General features: G+C 52.9%; 1 protein-coding gene across 1 annotated transcript; it reads left to right on the forward strand.

The window, feature by feature from the left end:
* The first annotated feature begins 102 nt into the window (after window positions 1-102).
* On the forward strand, window positions 103-6,443 carry VRTN (vertebrae development associated). Its single transcript, XM_041471957.1, has 2 exons — window positions 103-147; window positions 3,540-6,443. The coding sequence occupies exon 2, from the start codon at window positions 3,541-3,543 to the stop codon at window positions 5,566-5,568; it is 2,028 nt and encodes a 675-aa protein (XP_041327891.1). The 5' UTR covers window positions 103-147; window position 3,540; the 3' UTR covers window positions 5,569-6,443.
* The last annotated feature ends 6,189 nt before the right edge of the window (window positions 6,444-12,632 follow it).

Genomic DNA, 12,632 nt, shown 5'->3' on the forward strand with positions numbered 1-12,632 from the left:
GGCGCCGCACGCGGCCGCCCGCTCCCGGGGGTCACTGCGGGGCTGGCACCGGGGCGGCCGCGGCTCCGCGCCGCTTCCTGCCGCCGCCCTTAAAGGTGCGGGGCGGCCCAGGGTGCGGGCTGGGCGTGACTTGACCCCCGGAGTCAGGTGAGTGCGGACCCGTGCTGGGCGCCGTCGGGGCCGCGGCTCCTCGGCTCCTCGCCATCCCTTCCAAAGCCGGGGCTGTCCCGCTGTGGCGGCACCATCCCCCGGCGGGCGTCCAGTCCCGTTCTGCCCTCGGTCTCCGCTCGGCAGCTACCCGGGCACCGGCGGCCTCTCCCCTGGCCCGGGGCTGTGTGTCCCTTTGTCTCCTGGCGAGGGGAGCGGCCGCCTGTGCTCCCACCCGGGGTGCGGGGCCGTCCCCGTCGCGGGGCAGCCGCCCAGAGCCGCCTCCGCCGCCTTCGGGAGAGGCGTGAGCAGCCGCGGGTGCCTGGGGCTGGGGGTGTCTGCCCGGCTCCGCCCGCACCCGGGCGCTCCGTGCCCCCGCCCGAGGGGCGGACGAAGCCGGACTTGGCTGCAGCGCTTCGGCCTAGGTTAAGGTGGGTTTGGGGCTTTTCCCTCTCCCGGTGAGCGACTCCCCATTTGTGAGCTTCGGTGGATATGTGGCTGTTGGCAGATGGAGCAGGCATCCTGGTGCCTTTGCTGCTTCCCCCTGGAGCTCCTCCGGTGATATTTCTAGCCTAGACAGCTGATGGAGGCTACTACTTCTGTGCTCCTGCTGTAGGGTCCCGCTGGTTCAAATATCCTCCTCTCAAACGAGAGGCTGTACCGCTGGGGCTGGGAAGTGAGCCACTTTACCCAGGTGGGCTGGGGTGCATGAACACCCCTGCTCCTCTGGGGTACATGCAGTCTTTGGCAGTTGGGGTTGAAGTCTCCTGGATTCCTGCTGGTGGGAGCATTTTTGGGACTGGCTGGGGGAACTTGCACTACTGGATGCCACCAGCCCATCAGTTTAGGTGAGGGAACGTGACCTGCAGCTGTTTCCTTATCTGTTACAATGCAAAAGTGGCCAGGTTAGGTAAAACCTTTATCAGCAGCAAAAAGCTCCCTTGGTTACTTCTTGGTGCTGAGGTGCTTTAGTGGACACTTGTCTGCCGTGTTCAGCGTGCTTCCCTGGGGCTGTGCAGGGAGAAGTGTTCCCTTTGCATTAGGTCCCCTGTGCTGAGAGCTGCTGGGTTTGATCTGGCCATGAACCAAGCCCCCCAGCTTGTCTGACTCCTGCTTCTGATTTACCCAAGCCTCTCTCCACCTGCCTGAGGAGTTCCCTGCTGCTGATTCAGCTGTGAGTTTTGCCTTAGGATTGCTCTGGGAAGCAGGAGCTGACAGTGACATTGAGGCTGTGGATTTATTGCTGAAGAAAAGGATTAATGGCCATTAAGCTGTGCCTCCAGCTCTTCCTCAGTCTATAAGGGGGTAGGAAATGCCTACTAGGACAGAAATGCCAGGGTTGTTGCTGATGCTCTCTAGTCTGTATCAATTATGTCCTCACTCTCTTCTGGGTGAAAAAAGTCTGTCTTGCTTTTCTTGATTCTTCTGGTGGGACAGTGCTCAGCAGACCTTGGCTGCTGCAAGGGGAGGTGGCTGGCTCCTAAAGCATTTGACAGACCACAGAGAGGGAGGACTTGGGCTCTGTCAGCTCTACAGTTGTCTTGAGTTGTGCCTTTGTTTCAGCTCCCCAAGCATATGTCACTCAACATAGGCTTAGTCAAAACTTCTGCAGACTTCTAGGAAAATAACAATGCAGATCTGATCTGAAGTGGCAATTCCATACCTTCTCAGATCAGGATTTTAGCACAGGTTTATCTTCCTTGCTTCACAGCTGTGTGCATTCTCCTGTTTGTCTCTAGTAACTGATGCCCTACAGCTGTGGGAGCAGCTGTAGGAGTGTTCTGGCCTCTGACATAAAGGAGATTGTCGAGAAGTTTGGAGCAGGGGAAGGGATGCAATTGGTGACTACCTGTGGTCTGATTAAAGGCAAGGGGCAGCAGCACCAGCAAGGAGGCTCCTTGTGATGAAGAACTTGTACGTGTCCGTGTGATTCTCTGGCACCTTGTGTGGTTTGTTCATGGCCAGGGGCCATAGATGTAACAGCACTAAAAACCTGCAGCAGGACTGAAAATTGGGAGAGTTCTGGCTGGACATCTGCTTTACTGTAGAGCTGCTGCTTTTCCTGCTTCTGCTGTACCTCATGTACCCACAGAACAGTGAGTACATAGTGATACCTGTGAAGTGTTGAGAGAAGGTGAGCTCTGGCTGGCCTGTGAACTGAGCAGGCTGCAAAGTGATGCTGTACATAGTAGCCATGATATGAGAATGAAGATTAGGAGAAAATGGAGGAGATTTGGCTTCTTGAGTGAGGTGTTGTGGTCCCTGGGAGAAAACTGGCCCAAAAGGGGGAAGAGTAGGTTGGCTGGGGAGAGGCCTGAGCTGTCTGTCTGTGAAAGGATGCTGAAGAGGGCTGCACTGATGAATCTGGAGCTAAGAGCCGTGCAGCCATCATGAAAGCCCCTGGGGTGCTGGGGACAGAACCACATAGGAATCCAAAAGCTGAACAAAGCTTTTGGATTCCTGTGTGGAATCCAGTAGAAATACGAAGCTTTGACCCTTTGTATTTCATGAGTGGGAGCTGGCATGCAGAAGGAGGTAGGACAGGACTTGGACCGGCTCAGGCAGGGAGGAGTGCTCCATAAAGACTCTGGAATACCCACTCAGTGCTTCCACTCTCTGTACTTTTGGGTTGCCTCCTGCCTGGTAGCTCGTCTAAGAAGCCCTCCTTTTGTGCCTTCTCCTTATCTGTGTGTGTCGGCTGAGCAGCAAGTGACATCTAGTGTCAGCTCAGATAGCAGTAGCCATGGCTTGGGCTGGCTCTGTCACTTCCATCCGAGGTTCTGTGGCAGTTTGTGGTGCATGCAGTGGGTGCAGCTGCAGTGCCCTGCTCTGAGGGAGAAGGCAAGCTCCTTGCCCCTTCTGCTGAGCTTGAGCCAGGTGCATCCATGGCCCCATACAGGGTGGTTCTGTTACAGGTCCTTTCCTGCAGTGACGACAAATGTTTTCCCTTTGAGGGAAACTTCTCTCTGGGTGCTGGTAGGGGAGTAGTAAAATGGAAGTGATGGAACCACTAGAGGGAGAGGTGGGTGTAGGGGTGATGCCAGGCCAAAACCGGGTATGCAGTGGTAGGAAGTGACCTGGATTCCCACCCCATGGGTGCAGTCGCTCCTTAGTTTTGTTTAGACAAATGGAGTCTGTGTGCCATATGTGCTGCCCACAGGAGGTCACTGGCGAGCAAACTTTAACCCATGTTCCACTCCAGGAACAGGTCTGCCTGGTGAGGACTGGGTCTTCCTCCTTTGTCCTTGGAATGTGCATGGTGGCCTTTCCTCTATCTTTTTCCCCCATCCTGTCCTTTGGGGAAGAGCTGGACTTGGAGGCCAGGTCACCGCCAGTCTGAAGTGTGCAATGTCTTCATCTCCAGTGACTTCTTTATTTTTGCCATCCTTCAGGATGATCCAGAGGCACCAGCTGGTGCAGTCTGTGCTGCAGGAGCTACAGGAAGCCACCGAATGCTTTGGTCTGGAGGGCCTCACCAGTGCTGCACTGGAGGCAGAGAGGACCTTGTCATCTTTCTCCCTACCTGGTTATTGTGGAAGTCAGTTCCAAGAGGAGCTGGAGGTTGACCGGGTAGCCAGGAGCCTCTATCCTGAGGATGCCCCAAGTAACATGCTGCCTCTCGTTTGCAAGGGTGAGGGAAACCGCCTCTTTGAGGCTGCTAGTGTGCTGCTCTGGGGCAACCCCAGCCTCAGCCTGGAGCTGCAGGTGCGTACTGTGGTGGAGATGCTGCTGCACAAACAATACTACTTGAATGGCATGATTGATTCTAAAGTGATGCTGCAGGCTGCCCGCTACTCCCTGTGCACTGAGGAGACCCCGGAGATGACCAGCCTCCCCATGGCTATCCTGGAAGCCATCTTTGATGCTGATATCAAAGCTACCTGTTTTCCTGGCACCTTTGCCAACATGTGGCATGTCTATGCTCTTGCCTCAGTACTGCAGTGTAACATCTACTCCATCTATCCCATGAGCAACTTGAAGATCCGACCCTATTTTAACCGGCTCATCCGGCCCAGGAAGTGTGGCCCGCGAACCTCCACGCTACACATCATGTGGTCAGGGCAGCAGCTCTCCCGGCAGGTCTTCAAAGCGCAGTACTTTGTGGCCGTGGTTGGCCTGGAGGAGCTGGAACCCACAATACCTTCACCAGAGCCTCCTGTCCAGCCCATGAAGACCCTTGAGCTGCTGAACAATGACCCCAAGTTGACCTACTCCAACCTGCGTGACCGCTACAGCATTACCAAGAGCACCTTCTACCGCTGGAAGCGCCAGTCTCGTGAGCACCGGCAGAAAGCGGCTGCCAGGTTTGCAGCTAAACACTTCCTCCAGTCCTGCTTTCAGGAGGGCAATATAATCCCCCTCCAGCACTTCCGACAAATGTTTCCAGAAATCTCCCGATCCACATACTATGCCTGGAAGCATGAGATGCAGAGCATGGTCAATGGAGATACCTCTGCTCTGTCTGAGGCCCACAGGTTGCAGGAACTTCACAGGGTTGTCCCAAAAAAGGCTGATGTGAATGAGCCAGGAAATCCACAGGGGAGCTTAAAATCCTCAAGTCCCTCCCCAGATCCCATTCAAGCAGGAATCTTTATGCAAGGAGCCAAATCCTACCTGGAGAAATGCATTTCCATGAACACTCTGGTGCCTTACAGATGCTTCAAACGCAGCTTCCCAGGCATCTCCAGGTCCACTTACTATAACTGGCGAAGAAAAGCAATCAAGGAGAACCCCAACTTCAAACACCCTCAGTCACCCTTGGATAACCAGAAAACTCTAGCTATAGGAAAGCCATTCCTGCAGTTGAAGCCAAGCAGTGTGCCTGTTAGGAAGAGACGGAATGGAGACCGACCAGCATCCAGGAGTCTGCTGCAGCTGCATCCTTCTCTGTGCTGGAGAAAGCAGCTGCGAGATGTGGCCAGGAGGCAGGTCCAGCAATGGCAGCTGCCGTTCTGCAAGTTCCGCCTGCGCTATCCGTCTCTCTCCTCCACAGCCTACTGGTTTTGGAAGGGCAGTGGCCAAACCGTTTGGCAGCATCGCCTGCCCTGGAGCAGCTCCAGCCTGCCATTGAACCGTGTGGCTTCCCTGGCACCTCCAAGAGCAGAGCCAGGCCTCAAACCGCAGTGCCATTTGGAAGTAGCCACCAAGCACATAGATAAGCCAGCGCCTGCCGTGCCGTGCAGCACCACCATTTCGGGCTATGCCGTGTCGGAGAGAGCCAACAGCCGGATGTTTGTGATGGATGTGATCGCCACTGCCCAATTCAAGGCGCAGGCCAAGCTGTTCCTGCAGCGGCGCTTTGAGTCGAAGACCTTCCCAACCTACAAGGAGTTCAGTGCCCGCTTCCCACTCACGGCCCGTTCCACCTATTACATGTGGAAGCGTGCCCTGCACGATGGGCTAACATTGGTGGATGCCTGAGCTGGCCACAGCTCCTCTGCTGATGTGCCCTTTGGCTCTCTGGTGCAGTGCCCAGGTTGGGGCATCGCTAATTTTTTCTGGTTTGGTTTTGTTTTGTTCCTAGTTTCTGGCTTTCTTTTTTGTGTGGTTCGATCAGGTATGGGAGCATCCTCATAGTGCCTATTCCCAGAGGCTGGAGGAGTGGAAGGAAAAGGCATTGAGTATCCCAAGGGAGAGGGGCCAGGTAATTTTCCTTTCTTTGTGCTCAGAGGATGAGCAAGGGAGGCAATACTGTGTTGATGTCATGGGATGCTGGTGGGCCTCATGAGATGGAGAATGTGAAACTGCCCCAGGCAGTTGCTTGAACGAGTAATGTGGATGTGCAGGATGAGCATGGAGGTGCCTAGCATCTTATCAGTGAGCAGAGTAGTACTGGCTCAGCTGTAGGTGAGGAGAGGTTTGGGGAGTGCTCAGCTTTATGTAAGAAGCATCTTTGGGCTTTTCCCAGCTAAGGAGAATAAAAGCTTCACTTGGGATGAGTGAAGCTCTGGCTTTTAATACCTGCCTCTGGCTGCCTTGATCTTTCATAGATGGAGCAGAGACTGGTAGATGAGGGGACTTGTTTGTGTCCTCACTGTAATCTGTATGCTGGGAATGCTAAGCTAGGAGTCAGTGTCTTTTGCAGGCTCTGGAGAAGCTGTCACTGACCTTTCAGGTCCTGTAGCAATAACCTTTGACACAAACCTTTATTCTCTCAGCTGGCAGCTACCCTATTTTTCTAGGGTCTCTCTCCCTGGATGTCTAGGAGAATGCAGAGAGACTGCAACTTGTGTGCCCAGTGTTCCTGCATCCCCTGTGCTGTGCTGCAAGCAACATGGATGCGTATTTCTCACTTGTAAGAAACCAAAGCAATAAAGACTCTTCCACTCCTAGTCCTGTGTGGTTTCTCACTCTCACTGCATAATTTCTAGGCAAGGCTTTTTCCCCCCTCTCTCTCTGCTTTCTAAAACTGTCTAATGGGCAGGGAGAGACTGTGCATGCCTCAATCCCTGCTCCTGAGAAGGTACTCTTCTGGTTCCTGGTGGGGAGTGTGCTGCTTGATGTTGTCTCTCTGGAGGCCTTGCTGGAGCTGTGCTTTTCCTGGTAAGAGCCTAAGGCTTGCTTTCCAGAACAGATGCAAGGCTGGAGATAACCCAGTGTGCTCAGCCCTGTGTGGATGCACAGACAGTGTCTCAGGTGTTGATGGTCCTGCCCTCAAGTGGTGGTGGTCATTTTGGTGGAGTCCAAAATGACCTGCTTGTACCTCTGTGCTGTGAGCATCTTGAGGTGCAAGACTGAGGTCTCTGCCTGACTCCAAAAACCCTCATCCCCTTAAGTGTGTGAGTTCTGTGGTGTCTGTCAGCATGGCTGTGAGGACTGAGCTGTAGGATGTCTAGGACTGGCTGGTACCACTGGCTGTCACCACTGCTGTGGTGACAACTGCAGAGCCTGGTCTTGCTTCCCAGGAAGCTGTCAGAACTCAGAGCAACCTACAGCTATGGGGGGAGAGCTTCCCAAGCTCTGCATTTACAAGGTCAGCTCCTGAGGCTGGATCAGCAAGACTGTCCTGCTCTCAGGCCTTTGACAGGGTATGTTATTATAACACATGTGGTGTGTCTGTCCCAAATGCATCCCCCTGCTCTGCCCCACCCCCTCCTCCCCAAATTGCTCACAAATAACTTGTTTGGCCTTAAAGTGTCTGGAACCTGTCACTGGCTGCTGCAGCTCGATCCTGTTCCTGACACAGTCTGGCTTCACTCCCTGTGAGCCTCCTAGGCAGAGGAGCCCTCTGCTAGAACGTTCTGCTGAGCTTTCTTCTGCAGTAGCCTTGCAGGAGAAAGGGATGCTCAGGGTTGACCTGTGTGGGGCAGCCATGTTGAACCAGGATCTGGAGCATGTGTTAAGGAACCATTTAGCTCCTTGTCCTTGGTGATGGTGGGATCTCACCATTGCCCATCCACTCCAGCCTGTCCTCTGTGGTCCCAGAGGAGGGATTCTGGGGCACTTGCACTTGCTGTTTTGAGAAGGGAGGCACATAAGGAGCAGAGAGCTGCCAAGCAGTGCTGTGTGCTGCTGCAGAGAGCCCTGGGCTCTGTGTCAGGAAGTAATTGAAGTAATTAGCTGCCAGGGAGGACTCATCCATGAACTCCTCTAAGGGAGTGAGCTGGTAATTACTGCAGAAAGATTACCTATATCCAAACTGCTGGAGGCTGGAGATAGCTGCTTTCAGCAGCAGTGGTGGTTGTGGCAGCAGCTATGAAAATGGATGGAAGATCCCCTGCCAGAGTGTTCCCCACCATGCCTGAGCCAAGGGAAGCAGCAGCAGGGTGGGTTTTCTGATAGTGGGTGGTGCCAACATGGGTCCTATTTGGATGGGCATGAGGCTGGGGCAGACTGTGCCTGACAGCAGGGCTGGGGCATCCAGCAGCTTGGCACAGCACAAGGGATGGTGGGCAGGTGGCATCAGGAGAGCCTGGAGGAAGTCTTTGTGGTGTGGCCCACTGCTCTGCAGGGTGAAGGAATGGCTTCTGCTCCACATCACCCAACTCTCCCTGCACTGGGAGTGCTGCATGCATCACACCTGGCCAGTTGCAGGATGAACTTCTGGGTACTGGGCTCCATAGCCCTTTGCAAGACAATTTTTAGAAGCCCTGATGAAGAGATCTAGGTGTAATATTTTCCTTGCCCTTAGCTGGATGGCCCTGGGTGGGGCATGGTGGGGAAAATAACACTCATTTCCCTCCCTGTGCCGTCATGGCAGAAGGCCATGTTGGATCACTGCCAGCTGGCACCACCTGAATGGTGAGTGCTTGTTCATTATTGATGTTGTTTGTGGCTGAGCAGAGTTTAAATGGGGGGAAATTGTTGCACTTGGTTGGTAAATGCCATGCTGCTATCACACTGGGCTGGTGCTGGGAGGTGAGTTTGAGGCAGGCTCTGCTGCTCTGCATCACACTGCCAGGCACTGGATGGTGAATCTCTCTCTTTGCACCTGGGCAGTGAGATTTAGCTCAGGTGTCACCTAAACTCCTTCACAGACAGGTGCTTATAAATACTGGCCCCAGAAAAGGTGAAAATTAAAAGGTGACTGAAAAGCAGAAGCTGGGGGGCTGCAAAGCACACAGGGACCAGCCTTTCGCTTACATGTAATTTAGGGCTCTCCTTTGCACTGACCCTAAGGCATCTCAGTTGCATCTGTGAGTGGAGTGTGGAAGGTGGGCAGTGCAGTGCAGCAGAGCCTGCCCAGGTGCTGTGGGAATAGTTGGTTATGCTCAAGCAAAGCTTTGGGACATTTAGCTGATACATGTTAGCTCAAGCACAGCTTTGCCTCCAGATTTTGCACAGGCAGCTCGTTTGTTGGTGCAAAGAGCAATAGTGTTGGTCCTAAAAGTACATCAAGGTGGTAGAAGGGCTGCATTTCACAGGATAGTGAAATGTGCTTTCCTGGGATCATCAGAGTAGACAAGTAGCAGCAGCAGGATGATAGAGAAGCCAGAGCCACCATTCAAAACTGCTCACATGCTGACAAGCAGAGCAGCAATTCATTATCAATAATATCTGTGTGGGGAGGAGAAAAAAAGGATGAGAGGAAAAAAAGGGATCATTTTTATCAGTCCCCTGCATAATTCCATCCATAGGTCCAGACTACAGGCAACTAGTGCTGCCAAGCCAATTTAGTTGTTCCAACAGAATCTTTTACCTCCTGTGCCCCAGGGATATTTGTGGGGAACCATTTGCCTGTGTCGCAGCAAGTTATGCCAGCCACTGCCAGGTCCTGTTCCCTGTTCTACCACCTGCTCTGCCTCCTTTCCATTAAAATTCATCTCATGTGCTGTGGCTGAAAATGTCTTCTGGAGTCCAGCTGTGGCCCATCACTGCCCTGCCATTATGCTTCATGAATATTTTTTTACTGAACCAATTACCCAAACATCAGATCTGCCTTTTTCGTGTTAGAGCAATGGCTCAGGCCTTTCTCTGGTTGCTGCCAGCTGAGGACCTCCCTGCCTGCTGCAGCAATTCCTGCTGGCAACACCTCATTGCATTTCCCTGCATTTCATCCCATCTCCATCACTCCTGCCTTCAAGGTAGCCCAGTTTCTCTACTCTTCTTCTGTATTTCAAAACCCTCCTAATTTGTCTCATTAGTAAATGACACTCTTTCCTATGCCAGCTTGCTAGTGAAATTATGGAAGATCAATCCTCATATAGATGCTCAAGGATCTTGCCCTCCAGCCCAACAGATCTTCTAAAATATCAACAGCAAATTAATATCTGTCTTAGCTTTCTTGGAGCAGCCCCTACCTGACAACTCTTGGTGTGGTTCCATCCCAGCAGTTTGGCCAAGTTCCAGATGCAGTGTTCCCAGCCTTTCCTCTTCTAGAAAACAAGTATGCTGATGTGTAAGGCTATTTTAGCACAGCCAACCTCTGGAAAATACTGCAGTTTTGGAGAAAGCAATCAGGTATGAAAGCACTTTAGGAAGCAAACTTTCCTTTTTCTAGCCTAATAGTGCCAAGAGTTTGGTGCCCATGCCTAGATTTTGATATACTATTTTGAGGATGCCATTTCAGCAGATACTGCACTTACATTTGCATTTCATTTCTCCTCCCCTGGCATCTTCCTTTACTTATCTCCCCATCCCTTTTCCATCACTTCAGTAACTGTCGTGCTGGGAAAGGTAGGAGAGTTGTGGCAGGATGGACACACACTCCTGCCAAACTCAGGTGCTTGAGAATAAAGTTATGTCTTCAGACACTTCCATAACTGGGTGAGTTTGGGCAGGAGCCTGCCTGGGTGGCTGGAAGGGCCCCTTGCCCACTGGGCTGTCCTTCAGCTCTCTGTGCCAGGAGAAGGCAGCACTCTGCACTCTGACTTCTATGAGAAACTGGGATTGATTTTGCCTGGCATTTTGATTAAGGAACAAGATTTATTTAAAAATAAAGTCAGCAAATACTGAAAGGGTTAAAAACTGGTTAAGTAGACAGAGCAATTGCAGAGGAGGCACATTTCTGCTGGGAAGCCTTCAGAGGATGGGAGCAAGTTGAGCACAACCCTGCAGCCAGAAAAGCTCCTGAGCAGAAATGGGCAGGAGTGGGGCAGGGTGAGGGGAGAAGAGAGGCTCTTCCACCACTGCCCCCATCCCACTCTCTGGCATAGCTGGAGGGGCAGCACGAGCTTCACTGCTCAGGGGAGATCCTGCTGATTTTGAGTAGGGAGACTCAGGCTCTGTCTGGCCTAGGAACTCCTAAGTTGGGTGCTTCTGACACCTGTTAGTCTTGAGTCTCCAAATCTTCTGAAGTACCATCAGTGAGAATATTTAAATTGCATCTTCAACATACACCTACTAAGGGAATTGGTGGTCCATCCGCAAACGCCTTCTTGCTTCTGAGATCCAGCCCAGACATCAACTAGAGGAAAACCAGGGTCAGCTCAGACAAGCAGCACGCCTGCAGGCGTGGTCCCCAGATGTCCCTGTGCCTGGACACCACCAGGACACGGAGTGGAACGGTGGAGAGGGGGCTGTATTGGGTACAGTCCGTGGGCACCACAAGGGATAGATGAGCAGTGGAGGGTGGTGCCAACACCCTCCTGTGTCACCCTCACGAACCAAGCCCTCCAGAGGCATCACAGCAAGCCCTGTCACTCACCAGTGACCACGGAGACCATGCCTTGTCCTCAGCAAGGTGTCCCCATCTAGTGCTCTGTCCCCTCTTGACAGCCCTTGCCCTCTTGCCCCATGGGGACAGCTTGACCCCAGCAGTGTGTTCTAGCATGTGTGGCTGCTGGAGTCTGTGCGAGAGTGAGCTGGTGCCTGCGTGTGTGGTGAGAGCAGAGGTAATGAAGCTCCTGATTTCCCAGCAGCTGATGCCTGCCTGAGCAAAAGCTCCTAATTGGCTTCTCTCTGCAAAAATCCTCTCCCACTAGCCCCAGGAGAGATGGCATTGCCACAGGCTGTGCCTCCCCATACTCTCTCCACTGCAGGCTGTTTTTGGGGAGCAAAGAGGAAAAGACAAACTAGGTGAAGAGATGCACTGCTACATGATTTTTAAAGGTTTTTTTTTTGACAGAAATAAAAATTTGTCCTGTCTCAGATAATTAGCTATTTCCTTACTGGATTACTGTGAAGGGAAAACACTCGCTGTGCTATTAAGTGAGCCAAAGGACTCACTCTGCTTTTATTTACCCATGTCTCTTTTCTCACCATCCTCCAGATGAGAGATGGGGGTGAAATAAAGGCATTTCTGCTCCACCAGCATGGTTGCAATCCCACTCCCCTGATGGGTGCTGGTGAGACGGCGGTTTTGCCTCTGCAAGGGGCTTGTCCTCCCAGGGAGTGAGGGTGCTGGGAGTGCAGCAGGAAGGACACCCCATATTCTGCTCTGGTAGTTTCCACATCACCCACCTTGGGGTTGACCCCAAGGAGGGCCAGGTTGGCTGGGGGTGTGTGGGAGGACCAGTGTCCTAGTGATCCCGTTGGCTGGGGACAGTGTCCCACAGGGGTTCTGAGTCCCCCACAAACCACACCAGCTTTTTTCCCCTTCACCATCCTCTCAGCTCATCCCTGTGGGAAGAGGAGTGAGATCCAGCATGGCCCCATCCCAGCATCCCCCATCAGTATTTCCCAGCTCCTATTTGTAGCCAGTGAGACTGTTTTGGCACACCACAGCACTTGCCGAGGGGTGAGCAGTGGCAGCAGAGCAGGCGACGGCTCAGATGTATCAATCGCTCAGATCTGTGCTGAGGAGCAGCTTCTTTCCTCAGCAGCTTTCTTCCTGGCTGCATCCAGAAGGAGGTAGGATTCAAAGGCCACGCCCGCCCTTGGCACAGTCTTTATCCACCCTGTCCTTAGCTGCTTCTGAAGAGAAAGGCCTGCAGGAAGTGCTCACCTTGATGCTGTGGAGGTTAAAAAAGAAGCTCAAGCTGGAAGACAATGTGTTTTCTGCTGCTGTGAAAAGAAACCAAATCCCAATATACCTCAGACAGTGCTGCTCTGAGCTCCTGGCTGAGCAAGGAGCATCTCCAAGGCAGGGGAGGGATGGAGGGGAT

The sequence above is a fragment of the Pyrgilauda ruficollis genome, unplaced genomic scaffold (assembly GCF_017590135.1).
Source record: "Pyrgilauda ruficollis isolate IOZ18807 unplaced genomic scaffold, ASM1759013v1 scaffold28, whole genome shotgun sequence".
NCBI lineage: Eukaryota > Metazoa > Chordata > Aves > Passeriformes > Passeridae > Pyrgilauda > Pyrgilauda ruficollis.

Excerpts from the sequence above, each read along its gene's own strand:
- VRTN (XM_041471957.1), top strand. The coding sequence starts at position 3,541 with ATGATCCAGAGGCACCAGCTGGTGCAGTCTGTGCTGCAGGAGCTACAG.